Source organism: Hemitrygon akajei, chromosome 23, assembly GCF_048418815.1.
Source record: "Hemitrygon akajei chromosome 23, sHemAka1.3, whole genome shotgun sequence".
NCBI classification, from domain to species: domain Eukaryota; kingdom Metazoa; phylum Chordata; class Chondrichthyes; order Myliobatiformes; family Dasyatidae; genus Hemitrygon; species Hemitrygon akajei.
In genome coordinates, this window is record NC_133146.1 from 49,900,099 (window position 1) to 49,927,260 (window position 27,162).

Below are 27,162 nucleotides of genomic sequence, written 5' to 3' on the forward strand. Positions count from 1 at the left end.
AGGAGAAAAGAAAAGAGGACGGGATGCAGGGGGAAGTAAAAGGCAGGGCAGAAGAGCTAAAAGTATGTTTTTTAAATTCTTTCATATATTCATGAATTCTGGCTTTCAGATAACATTGGATGTGCGATACAGGCATCAGTAGTCTCGATAACGCACACAAAATGCTGGAGGGACTCAGCAAGTCAGGCAGCATTCACGGAAGGAAATGAACAGTTGACATTTCAGGCTGGGGCCCTTTATCAGGAATTCCTCCAGCATTTCGGGTGTGCTGCTCTGCATTTCCATCATCAGCAGTCTCTCTTGTGTCTCCAGTATTCTTACCCAGTTATTTTGCTTTCAATTACAATAACTAGTAACAGTGAATAATGAAAAGGTGCAGTGTTAAAAAGTTTAAATGAAATTGAAACTACTTTTTGATTCATATGATAAATTATGACCATTTTAAGACCTTTAGCCATTCAGTGCCTTAAATTGGAGATAAACGGACTTGACTAATATTAATCCTGAACCATTCATACTTGTTTTGCTTTTTCCCATTTGGCTACAATAATTTGTAGTTTTACAGACCCTTGAATATTCGAGTTGCTCTAGTTGGAGTGGAAGTCTGGACTGATATGGATAAATGCTCAATAACTGGTGACCCATTTACTACACTCAATGAGTTCCTTGACTGGAGGAAGGTGAAACTACTGTCCCGTAAACCACATGACAATGCCCAGCTTGTAAGGTAGGTATTCTGCAGTTCCTCGAGTTAATCAGGTTGCAGTTGTGTTGAGTTCATGGTACATTGCACAGATCCACCATTTGGTCAAATATATCCACACTTTTGTTTCAGTTCTTCCTTCTGCCTGGAACTTTGAATGTTGATACTGTTATAGTTTAAACAACTGTAGCAATAATACAAGAGTAAGAAACTCAAGCCACTTTTAGTGTTCAATTAAGTCCATAAGACCATAAGATATAGGAAAAGAATTAGGCCATTTGGTCCATTGAGTCTGCTCTGCCATTTCATCATGGCTGATCCATTTCCCTCTCAGCCCCAGTCTCCTGTCTTCTCCCCCTCCCCATAACCCCTCATACTCTGACTAATCAAGAATCTATCAACCTCTGCCTTAAATATACCCAATGACTTGGTCTCCACAGATTCACCACTCTCTGGCTACAGAAATTCCTCCACCAGAGGAAACATCCTCTCCACACCCAATGGTGAAGGCCTTTCACCATTCACTAGCTTTTATTCGGATCCCCCTTCATTCTTATGAATTCATTAAATTGTGGGTAATCTGAGTTTTGACTCCTCTGGGCAATGCAAACCTTTGTTTACATCTCTATGAAACAGAAGTGATGTGCATTAACTAGAATGAAAGTACAGTACTTTGCATGGAAAAAATTGGTGTAAGAAATCAATACCACATCTTGTAGAAATGCCACTTAAGATTCAAATTTCTTTGAATCTTCTGAATTAAAGAGAGATAATCAAGAAGCAGGGGGTCAGAATCAGAATCAGGTTTATTATCACCGGCATGTGACGTGAAATTTGTTAACTTAGCAGCAGCAGTTCAATGCAATACATAATCTAGCAGAGAGAGAGAAAAAATAATAAATAAAATAAAACATAAAAATAAATAAACAAGTAAATCAATTATGTATGTTGAATATATTTTTTTAATGTGCAAAAACAGAAATACTATATATTTAAAAAAGTGAGGTAGTGTCCAAATCTTCAATGTCCATTTAGGAATCGGATGGCAGGGGGGAAGAAGCTGTTCCTGAATCGCTGAGTGTGTGCCTTCAGGCTTCTGTACCTCCTACCTGATGGTAACAGTGACAAAAGGGCATGTCCTGGATGCTGGAGGTCTTTAATAATGGACACTACCATTCTAAGACACTGCTCCCTAAAGATGTCCTGGGTACTTTGTAGGCTAGTACCCAAGATGGAGCTGACTAGATTTACAACCTTCTGCAGCTTCTTTCAGTCCTGTGCATTAGCCGCTCCATACCAGACAGTGATTCAGCCTGTCAGAATGCTCTCCACAGTACAACTAGAGAAGTTTTTGAGTGTATTTGTTGACATGCCAAATCTCTTCAAACTCCTAATAAAGTATAGCCGCTATCTTGCCTTCTTTATAACTACATCAATATGTTGGGACCAGGTTAGATCCTCAGAGATCTTGACACCCAGGAACTTGAAACTGCTCACTCTTACCCAAATATCCACGAAGCCCCATATATGGAAGTAATTTTCCCACTTTGCCAAAAAATAACATGCCAATTCAGTTGCTAGATTCCAAGGAAGCAGTGGAGGCAGATACAATTATGTTTAAAGGGCATTTGGACTGGTGTTTGGAAAGAAAAGAAGTAGAGACCCATGCAGGCAAATGGAATTAGTGTAAATATACATCATGTTCGGCATGGACGCATGGGGTATATTTCTGTGCTGCACAACTTAGTGACTTTTTGGTCAAACCCTAGAAATAAAGGGAATTTAAATGGTTAAAAATGGAGAACACATAAGTTCTAATTGCATCTGGTCATTTTGCAAATTGCCACTAACTTTCCCAGGTAAAGGAATATCTGAGCTGAAGCTGATCTCAGAGCTCGACTAATTCTTAACAAGTATTTGCATAAAATGTTATGTAGTTTGAATATGTCAAATCACAACAAGGGCATTAGGAAAGTATAAAAGTTAGAACAAGCAGCATCTCATAAATTATCTTTGTTTGAAATGAAGAATACATGACTTTTAATTAGAATATTTACTTGTGTATGAAGCACTTGCCATTCATCAAAAAGAATGCAATTCTAATGATAGTTCGCAGTGGAAGCACTTTTGAATGACTGATGGTGCATTCAAAGCAGAAAATGCACCATAAATCATTTTTAAGTTATTTCCTCTGTTAGAACAGCAAACTGAGAAATATCCTGAAGCTTTTGTCTGTGAATACCGTTAACGCCCTCTTCCAGACAACAAAGGTAAAAGGCTGTCAGTTTTCTTGCTAATTTTATCTTCATCTCCGATATGCTCAGAGCCTTTGTTGGGGAGACTTCTGAGCGAAAAAAAAGGTGAATAGCAGATACTAACCATCGGTCATCGTTAGCAAGTCTAAACCTGTTCGCTGAGACTCGCTGGATAATGATCCAGATGAGAACTCTTGGCATTTTCCCTGTTAATACAGGCCAATTGTAGCACCTCTAGAGCAAAGCTGATCAAAAACATCTAACTTCACAGTTGCCAGAATTCAAACCTGATTTTTACAGCTCTGTAACTGAAATTTATTGTCTGCATTTTTTATAATTTGATAATATGTTTTATTGTTCAATCTTTGCCACTTTCATGATTTGTAGACTTTATCCATTTTCACAAGAAAAATATTAACTAATTAATCAGGATATATCAACATTGATATTGGTAATTTGATAAATTTGTGTATTACTGCCACATTTACCAAGCTACAGTGGAAAACTGGTTTGCACACAGTTTATAAAGTTTTCATTACATCAGTGCACTGAGGTAATACCAGGGGGACAATCAAAGAATGCAGAATAAAGTATTGCAATTACAGAGAGATTGCAGTGCGGGCGGGCAGTAGGGTGAAAGGTCATAAGGGATTAGATTATAAGGTAAAGAGCCCTTCTTATCATACTGGAGGACCATTCGGTTGCCTTATAATTGAGTATTTATGAGTAATTTCAAAATCTGAATACATTTGGCCTGCCCAGCACATCCAGAGACCAGACTACACACTATCCAGACTTCTCATCAGCAAGACGTTAGTCAGACAAAGGAGCTCAGCTGTGCATTCAATAGCTGCATCATTTCACCCCATTACAGTCATTCCCTTTGTTTCACCCTCTTGCCCTCACACGCCTTCTCTGAAACTCTGCATCACTCTCTATAATTATTCGGCAATCAATGACTGTAACATTGACACCTAACAGCATAGGTCATTGAGTTTCGGAGTATGTAGAAGTACTGGAAGTGAGCTGGAATGAATGAAGGCATTCTCACAATAGACTGTCAGTATCTTGGACCGGGAATGGGGAAGTTTGTTGTTTATTATTACAGCTTTGAGGGGTCTAACCAGCAAATTTCCAATGGCACTCATTCAATGACATCTGCGATACATCGGCACATGTGAAAGCGGAACTGCTTTGCAGAAAAGGCATGCGTCCAGTGAAAGTTCATGGGAAGTACTCGGAGCAGACAGGTCATGATGTCAATCATCGTTGACCTCAATCGACGCCAGCTTTGTCCCACTGGAGCTCAGAGCTCCAATTAAAGTTCTCTCTTAACTTTGCATGCTTGACTACCTGCTAGTGAGTAGAAAAGCTGCCCTTCCCACTCCAGTAATACTGAAAGGAGTCATCAAAAACCTACAGTTTAGGACCAGCTGGATTGCTGTTGGCCGATGTCAAGTTACATGGTGACGTGGCTGATAGCAAAGGATCTCCATCATGATATAATTAGTGATAAGTGCTTTCAATGAGAAGGTGATGTCAAAGCAATTTCACGGCAACAAGGCTAATGGCAATGGGCTAGTCATGACTGCTGAAAGCAGAGTTCTGGGGCTAAACCAGGTGAGGTTAGCCACCCTGGCGAGATAGGGGCATGCCTTCCATAGCATGCCAAGTCAGCACCGGCAGACTGGACAGATGAGATTCACAGCAAGATCCAGTGGCCAGATCGGTGACACGGCAACGCTCCGCGGAGAGCGAAGGGCCTGACAAGCCGCAGATGACATCATGGTCATCCACTGCAACCAAGGAAGACCCCAGTTTGAGACGTACCACTGGACCCAGACTTCTGAGGTCGAGAGAGTGGAACTGCTTCATTGCCATGGCTTTCCCACTTTAATAACTCTGTCGCACGGGGATCACCGTCATCATTGGAGACGACGGGCAACTGCCGATCATGACTGTTGACTCTGATATGGAAGTCACAGATACGTCACCAACATGCTCTTCGGATAATCTGGAAGAGCATCGGGTCCTGGCAGAATAGATACCATGATTGGCGATTTCAACATCATGAGGTGCAGCCCTTGCTGCCAGCTATAAATGGAGCAGCTAAAATCCAGGAACATAATGAAGAAGAGGAAGGAGGAAGCAAGGACCCATCCATGTGATATTAACAGTATTCATTCTAATTTTTCTTACACCAACTACTGCTCTGAGCAGGAAATTTTTACATGGCCTAAAAACTGCGTGGCACTTTAAATGATCTTTTTGAAAGATTATTTACCAAAAAAATTCAGAATATAATTTTTTTTCATCTCAAACAAACACAAAACACAACTCATAACACAAGTAAATGATATCAGGCAATCAAAATAACTGACAGACACAATGGCAAAAGTAAATTGTTTTGAATAGATGGCGTTGGCATTCAGCAGACTGGCAGTTTATTAACAGTGAGCTACTGGCTTCCATTCTGCGTTTATTGTGGTCATAGTGAGTGGGAAGAAATTCTGGACACTAAGAATGGAAATGGGAGATGAGGAGGGAGGAAGAGAGACAGTGGAGGAACAGTGAGGAGGGAAGCAGAGAGACAACTTGGGGAGGCAGTGAGATACATAGATGGCATTGTATGTTTTGTTTTTATATTTAAAATCTAACTATGTAAAAGTATGTATAGTTTAAATTTAACAAACTGATCAGAAAATTAATGTTTTTGCAAACTAATTGTGACAAAATTATCTCGCTAAGCATGATTAAAATATTTCCCAAGAACGATCATTGATTGTATTTGGATTGTCATTTTGCCTTCCTCTTCAAAACAAAAACTTGTGCACCACTGTCATCAGGAAAATCAGCTCTTTAGCATCCTCGATCTGCAGCAAACAGTTTGAAGGTGAAACTAAATTAGGGTCATGAATAAAAGGAAGATGGAAAAAAACTGCACCATTTGAGCAGTTTGATTTGTTTGTTTGGTTTTCTTTCTATTTCATTAAGAAAATATATACTGTATGGCTGAAATCCAACTAAAATCTTGAAAATTAAAGCATTAATATATTGTAAAATTTAATAGGAACATCCAGCATCGTGCTGGAGTAGGTTTACACATCAATCAATCATTATGCCCTTCCATGCAATTTGTAGGAAACACTGCCACTTTTAACTGATTAGTATGTCACGGTTCTTGCCATAAACTTAGTCCAATTACCTAGGAATTTGGTGCGATACTTTTAAGATACTCTATTAACGTTGAATATTCAACCATTTATTAGATTAGTTGTTTAGTGATTAGAAATACTTCTCGATGTCATGTCCTTTAATTTGGCACAATGTTGTTCCCTTAACTGATAATCTGATGATTTGGACATAGGAGAAATATCAATCTGGCAACATGTTGCTGAGACATTGCGACTAATGGACCGACATTCTTCAACATGCCTACATAAGAACATAAGAAATAGGAGCAGGAGTAGGCCGTTCAGCCCATTGAGTCTGCCTCACCATTCAATAAGATCATGGCTAATCTACCAGCTCCATCTACCTGCCTTTTTCCCATAACCCTTAATTCCCTTACTATGTAAAAACCTATCTAACTGTATCTTAAATATATTTAGTGAGGAAGCCTCAACTGCTTCCCTGGGCAGAAAATTCCCCAGATTCACTACTCTCTGGGAAAAATAGTTTCTCCTCATCTCCGTCCTAAATCTTCTCCCCTGAATCTTGAGGCAATGTCCCCTAGTTCTAGTCTCACCTACCAATGGAAACAACTTTCCTACTATCTTATCTATCCCTTTCAAAATTTTGTATGTTTCTATAAGATCCCCACTCATTCTTCTGAACTCCAGAGAGTATAGTCCCAAGCAACTCAATCTCTCCTCATAGGTTAACCCTTTCATCCCTGAAATCAACCTGGTGAACCTCCTCTGCACTGCCTCCAAAGCCAGTATATCCTTCCTCAAGTATGGAGACCAGAACTACACACAGTACTCCTGGTGCAGCCTCACCAGTACCCTGTATAGTTGCAGCATAACCTCCCTGCTTTGACTAATAATTTGATTTGTACAATAACCAATTTGACTTACACAGAATATTGCAGTCTCAGCAGGTTAGGAGGGATATATAGAGGAGTAAACAGTCTGTAGGAGCCATGCATTTGTTCTCTATTTCTTTTGTACTCTGTGTTGTGTGTTTATTATGTTTATTATGGTAACTGGTCACATTAGTTGAGGCATGGTAAGAGCGAAGGGAATAAGTTACATATCCTTGATTACTACGCTGCAGTTTGTAACTTGGGACTGGCAAAGATCATTATCTTTGCCGACTCCTTCTTATCACTGAATAATGCTTAGCTTGCATTTTAGTACGCTTAAGTTCATCGCTTCAAGATTGTATGTTTCCTAATTGCTAATAAAGGATTGAAATAAAGGATTTGGTGCTTTGGAGCAATCATTTTATTGGAGCTGAGGATGTGTCATGCAAATATAACAACCCCATGACAGTTGTGGGCTAGCAGCAATTGTTTTGTTTTGATTTTGGATTAGTTTTGCCACTGCACAGTCAATGAAACAGTGACGATTTATTCCACTCCACAGATGCTGCCTGACCTGCTGAGTTCCTCCAGCATTTTGTGTTGTGTACTTCTGGGATTCCAGCCTCTGTCAAATCTCTTGTTATCTCAGTTGTCAAAGTGTAGACTCCCCACCAAAGTCCAAATTGCAAACCATATCTAATTCGAAATGTGAATTAAGAAATACGAGGTGCTGAAATTTTGAGAACGTTAAGTTTTGTACAAGTTCAGAATATGATGAAGTGTGCTTATTATCTATCTACAGTGGCGTGTACTTCCAGGGAACTACCATTGGAATGGCACCGATTATGAGTATGTGCACAGCTGAACAATCAGGAGGGATTGTTATGGTGAGTAATGATCGGGAAACATTACATGGTGTGAACTGCAATCTGTCTATCATGAAGGGTTCATTAGTCTTAATAGGTTAAAAATGGAGGCAAAAAGATAGTGAAATTTCTTTAACTTCTTAATCCTCACATTCGGATGCTGTCTCTGATTTCAGGTGGAATGTCTATTTCCATCTACTTGCAGTTTTATTCAAAGAGATGGATAGTAATGTTGGTGGGGGCAGAGTGATTTTCTGCAGATTGGAATTGATTATATCATTAGACTGGTTTGAAAAAGGGTCAAACATTTATTCTGAAGAAGGGTCTCAGCCTGAAATGTCGACTGTTTATTCTTTTCCATAGATGTTGTCTGATCTGCTGAGTTCCTCCAGTGTTTTGTGTGTGTTGTTACGAAAAACAGTTGCTGCATTTGATCTTGAAGTAGTTGAATTTGATGCTGGAAACTGAGATATTATAGAAGTTAGCTTCATGCTGTATAATCTTCCACCTTTAAGTTCTTCTTGGAATTCCAGGTTTAGCAAAATTGTTTCATGTCAATGTCCAGGGGCTGATGAGCATGCCTCCATATGGCTATGGACCAAGAGGTGTAACCAGTGCCGCTGGGACCTGATCAACCCTGGCTGTGTCACCTGGGTGAGGGTGTCTGACTTCGAAAGACCTGAAACACCCGGTGATCTCAGGCTACATCATGGATGATGTGTCCAGATACATCCTTGGAAGTATCTCAGTATCCACCTGCTGTGTCAATGTGTGCTGACCAGTGTGCTGTTATGGGACATTTTCCAAATATGCAAAATTGACATCTGCAAACATCTATTAAGCTGAATGCTCAAACATGCCATTGCCTAGAAGGCATCGACAGTCTGTTCCCTGATTGCGCTATGTAGTGACTTCAACATATTGTACTCCACTCTAGAAATTCATTCCATTGGAGTCCAGAGAATAAATTTCAGAGGCTGAGGCAACGTGCTGATGCTATTATGTGGTGTAATTAATGCTAATGAGCAAGAATGTCTTCCTAGGCAGGTATATACAGTATATCCATGTTTGCTATTTCTTTCTTTTCATTGGTTTTCTTTGTTTTTCTGTTGCGTGGCTGTCTGAAGAACACAAATCTCAGAGTGGTATACTGCATACTTTTTTAATAAATGTACCTTGAACCATGAGCCTTGAAATAGAGAAGCCACAGATGCTGGAAATCTGAAATGACGATGGAGGATACTGGAAACATTGGTAAATCTGGCAGCATCTGTAGAAACAGAAGCTAAGTAAATATTTCAGCTCATCTCTTTGTCAGAACCTTTATCTAAAAGTTGAAGGGTATCAATGTGCGATGGTCTGATTGGACCAGGAGACAACGCACGGATGCAAGGGAGGAAGAAGAAGTAATTTTGGTGGGGCAAGAATTGGCTGAAACAATAGATTTGACAGGACAATTCTGTTCATCCTGATCCAGGTCCAATGACGAGTTTTTGATGGAAATGTCACCTTTGTTCTCCTTTCATAGGTGCTGCCCGAGCTGCACGTTCTGTTTTTAATTCCTTCTTTTTAGTCCACTGCTGTTACAACAGGACAAAGATACCAAAATGCACACCAGATATGGGCTTTCCCCATATGGGGAAACAAATGTAAAAGAAACATTTAGAAATTATTGTGCATTATAATTACTCATCATCAAAAAATGGCACAGTCTGTTAAGCACTTACGACACAGTAAGCCAAAGTTGTTTTTGAGCCGCAGACCCCACTACAACCATCCCACTGTCTCCTTCCACCAACCATACCATTACAATGTGCCTATCATATCCTCCTGGGTACTTTAATGTAACAAATTACATTACTTCATTCATTCCCAACAAAGACCTCAAAGGACATGTTTCTCTTAGAGCAAAATCTTATAGCATTCTTATTGAACAACTGTTTTCTTTCCTTATTGTCAAATAAGGAATCTTCTTACATGATTCTGAAGTTAATAATTAAAGTATCAACAGTTTCCCTATATTTCCTAAAGGTGTCAAATGAAAACTTTTCAAAGCCTGAGTCAGGTCACTTTTTTCATGCCCTTTCTCTTTGGAAGTGACAATCCATCAACTTGTGTTTGTCCTGGACTTTATCCAGATTTTTCACTTTCACTTTAGAATTATAAATTGTGCAATTATAATTAAGTGGTGTCATTTTCAATAAAATCACAAAAAAATTGTCCTGAATGAAATGTAAAAGAGGCAGCAAATTACTTACGTCACTAATAGTCACTTTATAAGTTCTGTGTTCAAAGCTGATTCGTTCAGTACTGGTTCATTATCTTGCTTGTTCTTTGTTATCCTAGAACTTTTAATAGCGGTTAAGCCACAATGTGATGATTAATCAAATTTTAGTATAACATCTTGAAACTTCAACTCTTACAGCTCACTCCCTGCTCTCTTCATGTTGTGATGTCAATACGTATCGTGGCATCTGGCTTACCAGATGTGATGAAAAGCAGGCAAAGGGAGGATGTGTGTACAAGTTGCCTTCTAAATCAGAAGGGTAACTTGCTGAGTGGCTGGTGGGTTGGAGACGCGTCTCTACCAAAGGAGGTGTAAGGCACTCCTTCCTTCCTCTAGCCTGCAGGTCACCCCTGGGCAAGTTGTCACATGAAGTCATGGGTCACGTGAAGCCATGGGAGCAGGTGGTGGATGGTCGTAGGAGCAGGTGGTGGATGGTCGTAGGAGCAGCTGGTGCATATCACAAGTCCTGGTTATGTGACCACAGACGTGATTGAAACAATCACTGAAGAGTATTGATAATAGCTGCAGTCACCCACCTTGTAAAGACACTTAGAAGAAGGCAATGGCAAAACTCTTCTGTAGGAAAATTTGCTAAGAACAGTCATGGTCATGGAAAGACCACGATTGCCTACATTACACGACACAGCACATAACAAACAAATGAATGAAAGATCTTGCTGATGTGGTTGTACAAATGACTGGCATTGAATGCAAGTTCTTTTATATATTAGAACAACAGTGGAGGCTAGATTAGCAAGTTTCAAGCTGCTTCTTTATTTCTGTGATTCTAGCTTTCTGGAGGCCCATTAGCTTAAATGCCTAGCACACGTTAGAGCCCTTTACCTTTCCTACCCTCCTGGCTTCACCTATCTCCTTGTATCTCCAGCCCTTTGCCTCTTCCACCACCTGGCTTCACTTATCACCTTATCAGCCTCATTCCAATCCCCCCCACCTTTTCATTCTGGCATTTTCCCCCTTCCTTTCTCGTCCTGAAGGAAGGTCTCGGCCAGAAAATTCAGCTGTTCATTCACTGCCCGAGATGCTGCCTGACCTGCTGAGTTCCTCCAGCATTTTAGGTGCATGCTTTGGATTTTTGGCATCTGCAGACTTTCTGGTATTTACGCATTAGAATTTGCCACTAACACCTGAAATCAGACTGCACTTACTAAACAAGGAAGTGCAATGAGCTAAGTGGACGTGAGTCTTACAGCAGTACCAAACACGTTAGAGTGCAAATAAGCATGAAGATTGGGTATGAGTATTGCAAAACATGATTATAGATTGATAGATGAGGAATAAGGGAGCAGTAAATTGGGCAACACTGGAAGATGTTGCATTGATTGACTTTGACCAGAACATAGAGTTTTCCACCATGCATCAGGGTTTGCTGGTTGTTTGGCTCCTGTGCCTATGAAACCTTTCACTCCCTTGAAGCATCAGAATGGCCTTTGTACATTCTCCACCAAAACTTCCAGCGTAGCTCCGGGAAAAACGAAATGTGACTTTGCTCTCCTGTTAGGTGCATTCTTCACAGTTTCTAGCTTGGCTTCATTTGCAGAAAAAACTGTCAGCCTCTTCCTTTGGTTCAGTGCACTTCCTCATTTAATAAGTGCAGCCTGACTTCAAGTAATGGTGGCAGGCTCTAATGTGTGCTAGGCAATGATGATAATGGGCCTCCAATGGTGTGTCCACCAGGTGAATGGCTTAATTAGCCCTGACAGAAAGCTGATATCATGGAGATGAACAGGCAGCATAAAATTTGCAAATCTAGCCTCCAACGATTTTCTAATAGATAAAAGGTTTTAATGTGCACTTATATTCGAGTAATTTTCTCACATGGATACACATAATATCACATAACATAGCCATCAAAGCCTCAGCTGTGGAAGAATTCTTTGCACAGAAGTTGGATTCAACCGCGTTAGATGTGCTGAACTAATGTGCTGGAGCTCAATACGATCTTCTCCAAAATGTTACAAAAAAATTAATTGAAACCGTGTTAGATTGTTTTATATACAGAAATGTGCTGAAATATGCTTAGCCACACAGATTCTGTCCTTCATCGATTCCATTTAGTCCAAGGCTTTGGGGAATAGCCGAGAGGCCACTAGTTTGCCTGTGTAAATGCTAAACATAAACTTCTACTATGATTCTATCTATGATAGGTTTTATACTTTAGAACTCTATTTAGAGTGTAAACCCTATCATGAGTAGTCTGGTAGGAGTAACTGCAAGGGTTAATAGCAGGGTCTTCCTCGCCTCACTGAAAGGAAATAAAGACTAAACTATTCTGAATATGTTCATTTCATTTAGATAATCAGCAAGAGCACTACAATTGGCCTCAGCATCTTGGAATAGAGTAGAGAAAAATCAGCCAAAGTTCCTGTTATCTTTGCATTCTGTGTGAGAATGTGTTGCAGAGGCAGGCAACGGCAAGATTGGGTTCAATTGTATTATTTCCCAGGGTACTGCAGCTTGTTTAAAGCCATAAAGAACTTCTATTGGGTGAGAAACTGGAATTACTGAGCATTTTCAGTGCAGGAGAGAGTAATGGGGAGAAAATTGGATGTAAAAAGACCCCTATGGTTCTACTTTTGACTGCTATCCAGTGGTCTCCCCTATTGAATAATTGCATCTCTACTTCTTAGCCAAAATTCTTGGTCCCTGCAGGGTTCGACAGCTTCAGGGAAGAAAGGTTTTGGCAGGAAAAATTTTAACAGGGGGACTTCTCTTACATGTGTTGAAAACTATTGACTTCAGTCTGTCATCTATAAACTCCCAATCTTTGCCTTTGAAATGAATGTGTACTTATTGAGCCTGCTACATTTGTGTATGTTAATCATAAAATATTCCGTCCTCCATTCTGCAGGCGAAGATTTTTCGTATTTGTTCAATTCAATGTCAATAATGAACTGTTAGATCTACCAACATGTAACAACTTTATTTCATATATATATATTTTTCAGTTTTAATCATGTTAGACCACGTGATATCGGAGTAAAATTAGGCCATTCAGCCCTTCGAGTCTGCTCTGCCTTTTCATCTTGGCTGATGCATTTCCCTCTGAGGCCCAATCTCCCGCCTTCTCCCTGTATCCTTTCATGCCCTGACTAATCAAGATCAGATTCAATTGTGTTATTCCCCAGGTATTGCAGCTTGTTTAAAGCAATAAAGGACTTCTACTGGGTGAGAAACTGGAATGACTGAGCATCTAATGGTGCAACTCTGAGCAACTCTTCACTTAATTCTATTAGAGAACACACCATTTAGTAAAGAAGTATTACAGAACATGATCTAAAACTTTCAACCAATATCATCTAAAATATACCCTCATGAATAAAGTTTTCTTTAATTAAATAAACTTTCTAGAATAGATTAAATGCTCTTACTAAAATATCTGTGTACCAAGATACCCAGTGGAAATTAACACCCCAGGGATTTCTGGAGGATTTCTCTAAGTATTTTTCAATGAAATCAGTAAGAAATTGGAATGAAATTGAACATGTTTTCCCTAATGTTTCTACTAAATAGAGATTTTTTAAAGAAATCTCCCATGCAGTCACAACTAGACAATAAAAGCTTTTAAAAGAATTAGGCATTCTTCTTCCTGCACCTGTTGAATCCTTTCAACTCCTGTGGCTCCCTGCCTGACTTGTAACTATTGAAGCCTAACATTCAAGGCCTAATATTATGCAAGAGGACAGCATGGTTATGAAGAACTCCAAATCCTGACCTATCCGTTCCGGTACACCAAAGCATATGACTCATGTATAGTTCATCATCCTCACAAAAAAAAGTTTGTTTTCAAGACAAACTAAGGCAAATTAAGGCAAAGCTTCCAGGAGAAATACAAATTCCATGTTAACAAACATTTCAAGTACATGATTAAAAATATCCACACCACTATTCTCTTCCCACTATCTTCAAATTAGAGCAATTTTGTTCTTTGGACACAATCATAAAACTAAGAGTAAATTGTTGCCAAGTGAACAATATGTATCTATAAACAGTTGCTATAAACGAGTCCTGTTTCTGTCCCAAACTCATTATAAATGTAGATCTCCCTTGAATCAATGCATTTGGACTACACTTTACAACCTTTTTATCCTAGTGGATTCCCTCCTTCCTTTCCAATCCTGAAGAAGGGTTTCAGCCCAAAACAAGCTGCCTGTTCCGCTGAGTTCCTCCAGCTTGTATATGTTGCTTTGGATTTCCAGCATCTGCAGACTTCCTTGTGTTTTAAGATTTTACAACATCTCTCTTTTGTTTTCTCTGTGATGCATTAAAATATTCTCTGTGATATATTTAAGACTGCTAACCCAATGCATTTTAACAATTCTTAAAATAGCTTTATCAGCAAAAGTAAAAAAAACAAGTTTCTTAGAGCACCACTTTAAATTATATAATTTTAAACAATCAACATTAAAAATTATGCTGAATCATTTACTGATATAATTGGAGTGGAGAATAATGTTTAATAATTTTTGAAAGCAGCCTGCCATTGCCCTTGCACCTAAGTGTTGAACTATTTCAATTTTGAGATCATCGTCAAAGTCTGTTGAGAACTACTTGCAGAAACTTGGCGTGATGATTAACTTAAGTTTGGTGTGCACCACATCTGTGAATGCATCATTCCCAGTGGCATGGTAGCATAGTGCACTGTGCTTTACAGTACCAGCTACCTAGGTTTCTCTCAGTAACCACATGCCACATGGGTTTCCTCCAGGTGCTCTGGTTTCCTCCCACAGTCCAAAAACATACTGGTTGATAGGTTAAATGGTTATTGTAAACTGTCCAGTGCTAGGCTAGGATTAAACCGTGGGGTTGCTAGGCAGGGCAGCACAAAGGGCCAGAAGGGCCTATTCCATGCTGTACCTCAATAAATAAATAAACATATTGTAAGGTTTCTATCACAGTTTAAAGTAAGGCAAAAAAAAGTCCCAGAAACTTGGTTTGCAGAGAACAAAACTTTCATGGTGCCTTGTCTTACTGGATTCTTTTTGTCAAGTTAACATCAGGGCAGCCTACAGGAAATGCAGCCCATTTTATTTTTCTTCCCATACTTTGAAAGTCAAAAAACTGCTTAGAAGTGAAGCATGACTTCCTAGTTTTCTGTTCAAATCCCCAAACAATGAATTATAACGTTCTGTTAGATCGCCAATTCACTTGCTGTATTTGCACGCTAACCTTTTGTGAATCATGCAATAGTACACTCAGATTCCTCTGCACTTCGGACCTCTGCAATCTCTTTTTATTTAGATGTCATTTGTAAAAACTTGTTGGCTTGGAGCACTGATTGGGGTAAATAAATGCTCCCTTAGAGGGTCTAAATCCATAAAATGAGAAGCTGCTTTCCTAATCCTCCAGGCCCGGGAAATCTATAGCTGAAAGATTTATCCAGCCCACTTTTCTCATGTTAGTCACATAAAGACAATTTCAACAACAATTACTGTCAAATCAGATTTAAACTAACAAATTCTAATAGGCTACAAGAAGAAATGGGGAATATGGAATCTATGAAAGGGGCTTTAGGCTAAACTTGATACACTAATCCCCTGCTAGATACTACAAACCAATATGTTTTAATGTCTGAAAAGCAGGATGTTACAAATGCACACACAGAAGTTAAGTAAGTGGGAAAACATATGTGGCAGAAGAAGTCCGATATGGGGAAGTCTGAGGTAATTTACTCTGTTTCCAAGAAAATCAAATGGGAATATTTTCTTCTTGTTGACAGAGAAAGAATTCTGAAAAAGGAAGGATGAGAAATTAGTACAAATATATGCAAATCTATATGAGGAACTGAAAGACTCTCCGGAAATCAGGGAGCTGATTCCCAGAAATGAACTCAAACCTGGCCTCAAGAAAGCATCTCGGAAACAAAAGATGACTTTCAGCAATGCCACTCGCTTAGGGAGAGAGATGATGAAATGTCAATGAAGCCAAGTTTGTGCTTGATGCAGTTAGTAAATACGATGCATATGAATTATGATCGGGGTAGGCCACTCAGGCCTTCAAACCTACTCTGTGATTATAGCTGATCTGATTTTAACCTCATTGCTAGATCCTTCATTAGCCTTGCTTGGCAAGAATTTATTTGCCTCTCTCTTCAAAGTATTCAAAGAATTTACTTCCACTGCTCTGAGGAAGATCATTTGAAAGGCTCACGATCTCACATCTATCTTGAATGGGTGGATCTTTATTTTCAAGCAATGACCATTGGTCGACTATGGATGTTGCAGCCTAGCTGCCTAGATACACAAGCCAGAGCACTACGAGATGGAGAGTAAGTTGCTGCCCATGTAGCAAGCCCAGAGGAACAGCAGAGACTGGTTTCAATAGGTTTCTGTAGTTTAAATAAATGCTCTGACAATAGCATTTAATGTCAGAGAAATGTAAACAATATACATCCTGAAATTCTTTTTCTTCACTAACACACACGACAACAGAGGAGTGCCCCAAAGAATGAATGACAGTTAACTCATTGAACCCCAAAGCCCTCCCAGCTCCCCCCCACACATAAGCAGCAGCAAAGTAACAGAGGTCCCTCTCCCCCACCTGCAAAAAGCATTGCCCCCCCGAGCACTCAAGTGTACAGCAAAACATCACAGACTTGCAGTACCCCAAAAACTACTCGTGCACCCAGTAATTCCACATACCAACAGGCTCTCTCTCTCTCTCTCTCTCTCTCTCTCTCTCTCCCCCTAATAGGGGAAACAGAGATGTCCCCATTTCACAGCGAGAGGGGAGACATAACAGAACAACTTGCTGATTTATGGTGTTAAAAGTCTGTTGTGTCACTTTTTCTGAGCTCTGTGCCCAAAGAACTTGGGTCTCTTAGCACACAGCCAGCAGCCAGCTCGTGCTTTCAATCTTCCGTGTGCTCCCACGACACATCAGGCAATGACACCGGCCTTGAATCCGTCTGCCTCCAGAGTCACGAAAATCTGGCACTCTGAAGGCCCACTAGTCTCGCAGGCCACCTTAGTATATTGAAAAGTGGCTGATCATGAGGCACTGAGAGCGGGTCCCATTTCTGCAAAGAACAGAAGGCAGCATATAACTCCAACTCAGGGTCTTCAAAAGAACCTTGAAAGGGAAAAAAAAGAGATATCAAAGATAGAAATAGAGCTGTTTCGGAAGATGCAAGCTGTTAGATGCCATCATTCCCCTAAGCTCCGCCCAAATTGATACAGGTGGGCACCAGCAGCATTGCATGAGTTGCCAGTCAGTGTTGAACTCAACATAGGACTGCCTTAGGGACTCTCTCAGGGTTTACTGCCAGAGCCTTCCCCATGAGTGGGTATAGCCACAGGACAACAGAGGTTTGAGATCAGAGTTTTCCTTCTCCTAATTGAGCTGCCAACCCAATCTGCCCAAAGTGACTGGTTTTAAAGCACCTTTGCCCCTTCTCCTGCCTGTAGAAACAGTTTGTAGCTAAGCCACACATGAAGGCCAGGAGCTGGACTTGGTTGTCAGAGGCTTTTTGAGGTGCACACCACTGGGAGCATTTAACAGGTATTGGAAGCTTATCCCCACTACCACTCCCGGCTATAACAACCTTAAGAAACCTTAAGCAATGACTGTTTATTCAACATGCTCCTTCAAGATGAAATATCCTCTCCATATCTACCCTGTCAAGATCCCTCAGGATCAAGGAATTCTTCTGAATGCCACCTGCCACATGATAAGCCTATTTAACCATTTCTTATATGCCAATTCAACCTTTCCAGGTATCATGCCGATAATCCTTCTCTGGATTATTTCCAATGCATGAACATCCACCTTTGAATAAGGAGACGAATACTATACCCATACCTCCAGATGTGATCTTATTAACAGTCACAGGGGTCAAGCAATTCCCCTGACAATGAATTATAATGTTCTGTTAGATCCCCTATTCACTTGCTGTACTTGCGCACCAACCTTCTGTGGCTCGTTCACATGGACACTCAGATCTCTCTGCACTTCAGACCTCTGAAATCTCTTTTTATTTACATGTTTCTTTGTGGAGGGGGGGGGGGGGGGTTGTTTTACTGCCGAAATGGATATTTCTTAAAATTCAAAGTTTTGTTCAGGCTGACCAAAAACATTGAGGTATTCCTCTTACAGGTTTACTGGTCTACAAGTGGTTAAAAATAAACTTATATAGGTTTAGATTGAATGAGGATGACAACAAATGCATTTTGTTTCTCAAAAACAGCTTCCCAATAACAATCATTGCTTGGATATTCAAGTATCAAGTCATTCTGCCTTCTACATTGTTTGATATCTGCTATTTCAGTCAAAATCCATTCCAGTGCTTCCCAAAAGAGTGATTAAAAACCAAACCATCTTAATTATTCCTTTAATTCTAAATTTCTTTCTGAGATTCACAGATTACATACAAATAAGAAGGGTGTATAAAACAGGAAAAATTGCTGCAAAAACAAAAGTTCAAAGTTCTAAATAAATGTATAATTAAAGTACACATCTGTCACCATATACAACCATGAGATTCATTTCCTCATTAAAGCTATAGTAGAATAATAACCATAATGGAATCAATGAAAGACCAACCTGGATGCTCAACCAATGTGAAAGTACCCAAACTGTGAAGATGCAAAAAGAAATAAATAATAATAATAATAATAAATAAATAAGCAATAAATATCAAGAACATGAAACGAAGTCTTTGAAAGTGAGCCCATGGGTTATGGGAACATTTCAATGATGGGGCAAGTGAAGTTGAGTGAAGTTATTAAGCCTTTGTTTCAAGGGCCTGATTGTGGAGGGGTAATAGTTGTTTCTGAACCTGGTGGTGTTAGTCCTGAGGCTCCTGTACCTTCTTCCTGATGGCAGCAGCAAGAAGAGAGCGTGACCTGGGTAGTGGAGGCCCCTGATGATGGATGCTGCTTTCCTGTGACAAAGATTCATGTAGATGTGCTCATTGGTGGGGAGGGCTTTAACCATTATGGACTTGGCTGTAACCACCAGCTTTTGTGGGATTTTCTGTCGAAGGGCATTGGTATTTCCATGCCACGCTGTGATGCAGCTAGTCAATACACTCTCCGCCATACATCTATAGATGTCATGCCGAATCTTCGCAAACTCCTAAGGAAGTAGAGGCATAGTTGTGTGTTCTTCATTATTGCACTTACATGCTGGGCCAAGGAAAGGTCCTCTGAAATAATAACACTGAGATTCATGTATATGAAAACAAAATGAAAGAAGGCAAAATAACAGTAACAGAAGGACTCTGAAGATAGATTGAGTTATTTAGTATATAATTATGAGGGAAGAAATGAAATAGCCAAGAGTCTTCTGGACTATTATAAAACATGAAAATAAAGAAATAAATATATATTTTGAGTCATACCTGATGAATAGGGAACATGATAATATGATTAATATTTCCGGGAAATGAATTATAGATAAACTGAAGTTGACATAAGCAAAGAAATTGGATTTTAAAACTGGAACAACAGGATGTCAAATCCTCTGTATTTCCTGGTTCCTATCCCAACAATTTAAAGGAAGCAAGTGTGGAAATTAAGACATTCGAGAGCTCTGCCCATTCAAGTTTTCTTTCTTTATTTGGAAAATTGCAAAATATATTCACATTTGAAAAGTGAGAGAAAAAAATAGAGGATATTAGAGATCTGTGGGTCTCACATATATCTGATATGAGGAAGTTCTGGGAGTTTATAATTTAGGACAGAGTAATTGAGAACATAAGAGAAATCAGAGCCAACTAGAGGAAGCCAGTGGATTTGAAATGTGTGGTACAAATCTGACTGATAATTGTGAGGAAGTAATTGAAGGAGTTGTCAAAGAAAGGTCCTTAGAAATGCTTTATAGCAACTTCCAAATGGCTTTTAGCCAAATTTCATGTAAAACATTGTGAGATAAAATGACAGCTTTGGAGTTGCAAAGTAGCAACTTTTTGATTTGATTGGGGTGTGCCACAGTAGTAGTAGACAGAGGGGCGTGCTAGCAGATGGAATGGATGTATACTCACATTTAAAGGAAGTCACTCATGCCACCAGATACTGTAATGCTGGTGGTCATCTCTTCATGGTGTTAATTAATGTCTTACATTAAGCAGTGGAGAGTCATATCTGCAAATTTTCTGTCCACACAAGATAGGTGGCATTGCAAGAAGACTTGACAGATATGTACTGTAAAATTGTGAAGAGGCAATGATAGAAAGGGACCTGAGAGAAATCTTTACTGTCAGCAAGAGTGTCCAAGGCAGGGAAGATTAGTTTCAGAATCTGGGAAATAAGTTGAACAACATTTCTTTATGCAAAGGGTATAAAGTTGTATGCAAATACACAGTCACAGTAGATACTAGCTCAGTGAATCACTTAAATCAGAGAACGGTTGGTTTATGTTAACCTAGGTTTTTAAAGGATATGGGGTAAAGGATATCTGTCATCCCACTAATGAATGACAGATCAATTCCAGGATCTTAATGGCCTCCTATCGTTCCTGCATTATTATAGCCAAAGGAAATGAATATGGAAACTACACTTAACTGGAGATTTGCATTGCAGTGAGTCCATTTACTAATTTATAATGTTACGGACATTATGAGATCCTTCTGACTCCCATATACAGTGGTATGCAAAAGTTTGGGCACCCCTGGTCAAAATTTCTGTTACTGTGAATAGTTAATTGAGTAGAGGATGAACTGATCTCCAAAAGTCATAAAGATGAAGCATTCTTCACAACATTTTAAGCAAGATCAGTGTATTATTTTTGTTTTGTACAGTTTTAGAGTGGGAAAAAAAGGGAAAGAAGCACCATGCAAAAGTTTGGGCCCCCCTATAGATTTGAGCTCTCAGATAACTTTTACCAAGGTCTCAGACCTTAATTAGCTTGTTAGGGCTATGGCTTGTTCACAGTCATCGTTAGGAAAGGCCAGGTGATGCAAATTTCAAAGCTTTATAAATAACCTGACTCCTCAAACCTTGTCCCAACAATCAGCAGCCATGGGTTCCTCTAAGCAGCTGCCTAGCACTCTGAAAATTAAAATAAATGATGCCCACAAAGCAGGAGAAGGATATAAGAATTTTATATAAGAATATAAAATAATAATATAATTTATATAATAATATAAATTTCTATAAGAATATAAAGCATCTTCAGGTAGCCATTTCCTCAGTTCATAATGTAATTAAGAAATGGTAGTTAACAGGAACGGTGGAGGTCAAGTTGAGGTCTGGAAGACCAAGAAAACTTTCCGAGAGAACTGCTCATAGGATTGCTAGAAAGGCAAATCAAAACCCCCATTTGACTGCAAAAGACCTTCAGGAAGATTTAGCAGACTCTGAAGTGGTGGAGCACTGTTCGACTGTGCAGTGACACCTGCACAAATACGACCTTCATGAAAGAGTCATCAGAAAAAAACTTTTCCTGCGTCTTCACCACAAAATTCAGCGTCAGAAGTTTGCAAAGGAACACCTAAACAAGCCTGATGCATTTTGGAAACAAGTCCTGTGGACTGATTAAGTTAAAATAGAACTTTTTGGCTGCAATGAGCAAAGGTATGTTTAGAGAAAAAAGGGTGCAGAATTTCAGGAAAAGAACGTCTCTCCAACTGTTAAGCACAGGGGTGCATTGATCATACTTCGGGCTTGTGTTGTAGCCAGTGGCACGGGGAACATTTCACTGGTAGAGGGAAGAATGTATTCAATTAAATGCCGGCAAATTCTGGAAGCAAACATCACACTGTCTGTAAAATAAGCTGAAAAAGAAGAGGATGGCTTCAACAACAGGATAATAATCCTAAACACACCTCAAAATCCACAATGGCCTACCTCAAGAGGCACAAGCTGAAGGTTTTGCCATGGCCCTCACAGTCCCCCGACCTAAACATCATCAAAAATCTGTGGATAGACTTCAAAAGAGCAGTGCATGCAAGACGGCCCAAGAATCTCACAGAACTAGAAGTCTTGCGTTTACAAGCTGTGATACTTACCAAAGGGGGTGTTACTAAGTACTGAACATGCAGGGTGCCCAAACTTTTGCTTCGGGTCCTTTTCCTTTTTTGTTATTTTGGAACTGTAAAAAATGGAAATAAAAAAAGTGATCTTGCTTAAAATATTAAAGAAATGTGTCATCTTTAACTTTATGCCTTTTGGAAATCAGGTCATCTTTTACTCGCTTAGCTATTCACAGCAACAGAAATTTTGACCAGGGGTGCCCAATCTTTTGCATACCACTGCAAAGTCAACATAGTTCTTTGATTAATTTGAGTATTTCGGCTTCTTAGATGGAGCAATGTTCTTTCTGATGTTTAAACTCCAAAATATGATTTTGGCTGTCCAATTTTACAGGATCATTCGGACAATCCTCTTGGCGCAGCAGTTACTATGGCGCACGAGCTGGGCCACAATTTTGGCATGAACCATGACACTCCTGAGCGTGGCTGTACCTGCAAGGCGTCAGCAGACAAAGGAGGCTGCATCATGACACCTTCCACGGGGTAAGCTACACAGTTGTACATAGACATCGTATTTGTCTGTGCTTTGTCATTGAAATTTGGAAGCTGTCCAAGAAAATATTGTAGCGTTGGAGACTGGAAAAAATATGCAATTTTTTTTGGCTGTAACATCCCTATGGTATTCTAAACTTAGCATTGCACAAACTAAAGAACTGAGGAACTCACACTTCATTTTAATTCTTTAACAGTTCATAGTTTTTGGATCATTGTGGGCCTGGTATGGGATATTATTTTATGAAGCAATATGTCAACAACCAATGAATTCAGTATTAAATGGCTATTGTTATAAGGTCCAAACAAAATAAATGTTTGCCTTCATTCTTGATCAGAATGCCCAGAATCAGCAAGGAATGTACCGCAGAGATCTCATAGACATTTTAATTATTTATTTGTTGAGATATAGCACGGAATAGGCCCTTCCGGTCCTTCGAGCCATGCTGACTAACAACTCTCAGTTTAACTCTAGTCTAATCATGGCACAATTTACAATGAGCAATTATCCTACCAACCAGAACACCTTTAGACTGTGGGAGGAAACTGGAGCACTCAGAGGAAACCCACGCCGTCACTGGGAGAAAGTACAAACTCCTTAAAGGCATCGGCAGGAATTGAACCTGGGTCACTGGTACTGTAAACCACTACACTCCTGTGCCACTCTTCTATGAGGCCCTTCTGACTCACACATAAATCGGTAACATTTATGACAGTTAGCCACTACAGTGAAAAAGCTGATCATGTGCCTCACTGCCCTGATGAATAGCCATCTTCCTCAAATTTTGCTGACACATTTAAATATTTCTTACATTTTCATCGAGGACAATATTACAAAAATCAGGCTCTGAATGCTGCTTTTTATATGTTTACTCCCTATACTTGATGACCAGCCATTGCCTATAATGTGAAGAAATTAATCTAGACTCTTCCTTGTGTAGGAATTTATGGTGGATTGTAAATTACATTTACAATTTCATTAGAAATGTTAGTCATTTCCGTGAATCATGGAAAGTTATAATATTGTTTCACATTAGAGGTCGTTTTAATTTAACCCCAGGAAAAAAATAGTTTTGGGCACTTGACTTAAACCTGCTTATCTTCAGCCTATTGAGTTTTGCTAAAGTTATAAAGTTTTTAAAAAATGAATCAGTGCATAAAAATCAGGAGCAGGAGGAGGCCATGTACCCTTTAAGCTTGCCTCATCATTCACTGAGAACATGGCTAATTTTCTATCTCAGCACCATTTTCTTGCAATGTCCTCATATCCATTGGTTCCAGAAATCCATCAATCTCCCTTTTGAATGAACACTGTGACTGAACATCAACAACCATCCAGGGTAGAGAACTCCAAAGAATCGCTACTCTCTGAGTGAAGAAATTTCTCCTCATCTCAGTTATATATAGTCTACTGTTTACCACGATTGTGTCCAGAGTAACCTGTTGTCCATTATTACAGGACTGGGGAATGCCTATTACTCTGTAAATATTCTATTCTACACAAACTAGTTCTATTCCTGGAACTGATACAGCATAAATGCCCGTTAAATCAATTATAAGCTCGATAGATAATAATAGGATAAATTATCTATTGTGTGTGAAAGGATTGAGTGGAAAAAGCAGGCCGAACAAAATTGATTGTAGTATGTTGACGGACTGGAAAAGTTAGCTCTGACAGATTGGATATTATTCAGCCAACCGGCTGCCAACTATAACTCATTACAAGCTTTAGATTATCCTCACAGACTAATATTTAAGGATCATGCTTCTGCAAAGTATTATCACATACTTAAAAATGCCAAATGGAGTTAATTAAGTCACAAACACGAGAAAATGTGCAGATGCTGGAAATCCAAGCACACAAAATGCTGGAGGAACTCAGCCAGCCAGGCAGCATCTGTGAAAAAGAGTAAACAGTCGACGTTTCAGGCCGAGACCCTTCACCAGGACTGGAGATAAAAGATGAGGAGTCAGGGTAAGAAGGTGGGGGGAAGGGAGGAAGAAATACAAGGTGATAGGTGAAACCGGGAGAGAGGGAGCGGTGAAGTCAAGAGCTGGGAATTTGATTGATGAGAGAGATAAAGGGCTGGAGAAGGGGGAATCTGATGGGAAAGGACAGAAGACGATGGAAGAAAGAGAAGGAGGTGGAGCACCAGAGGGAGGTGATGGGCAGGTAAGGAGATAAGGTGAGAGAGGGAAATGGGAATAGGGAAAGGTGAAGTGGGGGAGGGCAGTTACATGAAGTTTGAGATATCAGTGTTCATGCCATCAGGTTGGAGGCTACCAGATGGAATATAAGGTGTTGCTCCACCAACCTAAGTGTGGTCTCATTGCACAATGAGCAGAAAGGAGTTCATTAAATGCTATCTTCACACAAGGGTCAGCATGTAACATACAGTACTACCTTTTCACCACACTGCATTCCATAATGAAACTTCTCCAGTTGAGGAAAATTTCTGCTTTCCCAGTAAACGTTCCATCGATAAAGATTGACCTTAGTTTTATTTTGTTGGAGTTCCACATGCTGGTCTTAATTCTGTGCTTATGTGGAAAATAAGTAGTAAGAAGAACGTAGTGCTTTAACCTCTGTCTGATATATTGCTTGTGACAAGACTTGTATAGTTTAGCCAGCAGTGCAGAACTTGACATGAAATACAAGTAGAAATATCACATTTACCCAAGAGGCGTTCTGCTGTAAAATGTGCCCATGGGTCTCTATTACCTCTCAGTAGTAAATTGTCCCAAGTGCTAACATTTGAACTTGTCATAACATTTTAATATCAATTTATGCTGTCTAAAGGACTGGCCTGTTGCAGACTCTATGCCAAAAACCTGTTTTAGAAAACATGACTTATTTTAAGGACAAGATGTCTAAGACATGCAGCTTGTAAGCAGGAGTGTCTAAAATGAGATTCCAATATGAAGTGATATTTACAAGCATTAACTAACTTTACGCACATCTAAAATGCTGGCAGAACTCAGCAGGTCAAACAGCATCTATAGAAAGGAATAAACAGTCGACATTTTGGACAAAGACCCTCTATCAGGATCTGCAGAATCTCTTGTTTTTATGATGAATTTATGTAGTTGTTTTGATGGTTACATTTAAAGGCAAAAGAATATCTTTTTGGTGTATGAGATTATCCATGCAAGAAGTTAGACAAATTAGTATAAATCAGGATTTCCATGCAAAAATTCCTCAATGGAATTTCAAGCCAATTATAATTCCATATGGACAATTATTAATTGACAATTGTTATATTTTTAATAATAATTAAGAATTATTTCTTTGTAACCCAGGAAGTAGGTAAATGCATTTTCATATTAATTTCCAATGTACATTTGACTTGACTTTAAAATGAAGCTTTAAGGCCTAGTCTACATTATAAGGCAGTAATATTGAACCACATAGAGTTTCAGAATAAAATTGTGAAAACTTTGTTTATATAATCTGATATGATACATTAATATGTGGTTAGATTGATTGATTGATTGTCCAGCCTATTTCAATCTCCGACAAAACTAATTTATCTGGAAGCTGTGGCATTGTCCTTTGGTGACATGGAGTCATTGAACACTACAGCATAGGAACAGGCCATTCAGACCATCTAGACCATGCCAGATCATAAATCTGCCTAGTCCCATCAACCTGTACCTGAACCATTGTCATCCATACCCCTCCCATCCATGTACCTATCTAAATTACTCTTAAATGTTGAAATTTAACCACATCCACCACATGTGCTGGCAGCTCACTCCACTCTCTCACCACCCTCTGAGTGAAGAATTTCAAGTTCAATTTCAAGTTTAGTTGTCATTCTGCCCTACATGAATACAGCCAAATGAAGTAGCTTTACCTTTGAGCCAAGGTGCAAAACGCAGTACCAACAGTCACACACAGCACATGTAAGATAGTGGTTAAATATTGTCACATGAAAAATATATAGTGCACGTCTCTGAGTCCATGAATGTTCCAACAGTCGACATTCGAACACAATACATCTTGTGTTCTGCCAAGTGAACACTGACTCCAGTATAGATGCCATGCCACACCACTTCCAGTGCCCTGGTGGACTCCGAAGCCAACCTCTTTGGCACCTGCAAGCAGGTGACACTGCAGCTTGAGGCTAAGTTCTCACTACAACTGAGACCACACAGCTCCCCTGCTGTTTGCCAATAAGCCAGTGAATTGGACTTGCATCATTCCACATTAACAATGGCCAACAGGGTCTTGCAATCACAAGAAAAGCGACTACAATGATCGCTCTCTGTTAGACTGCACATCTCCTTCGTGCACCACTGCCTCTCTGTCGAAGGCAGCGTCACTGTCCACTCCAAGTCCAGCTCCTTCAGTTTCTCCGCCATTGAGCAACTCACTGATGGGGTAGACCTGAGTATTTTAAGCTCTTATTGTCCAGCAGAGTTTTGCAATTGTAAAAAATATATTTTTAAGACAATAACACCTTGGGGTAGCCCTGTAGAAGCCTCTGCATCAAAGTGAACTGCCATCTTTGTTCCCCTAACCTCTAGTTGTAGTCCCACC

General features: G+C 39.6%; 1 protein-coding gene across 5 annotated transcripts in view; it reads left to right on the plus strand.

The window, feature by feature from the left end:
* The window catches only part of LOC140715423 (disintegrin and metalloproteinase domain-containing protein 12-like), a 373,939-nt gene that overhangs the window by 267,793 nt on the left and 78,984 nt on the right, over positions 1–27,162 (plus strand). For all 5 annotated transcript variants that reach the window (XM_073027589.1, XM_073027590.1, XM_073027591.1 and 2 more), the window contains 3 exons: positions 558–727; positions 7,788–7,872; positions 22,462–22,610. In XM_073027589.1, coding sequence (XP_072883690.1) covers positions 558–727; positions 7,788–7,872; positions 22,462–22,610 — 404 coding nt within the window. The remainder of the gene's footprint in view (positions 1–557; positions 728–7,787; positions 7,873–22,461; positions 22,611–27,162) is intronic.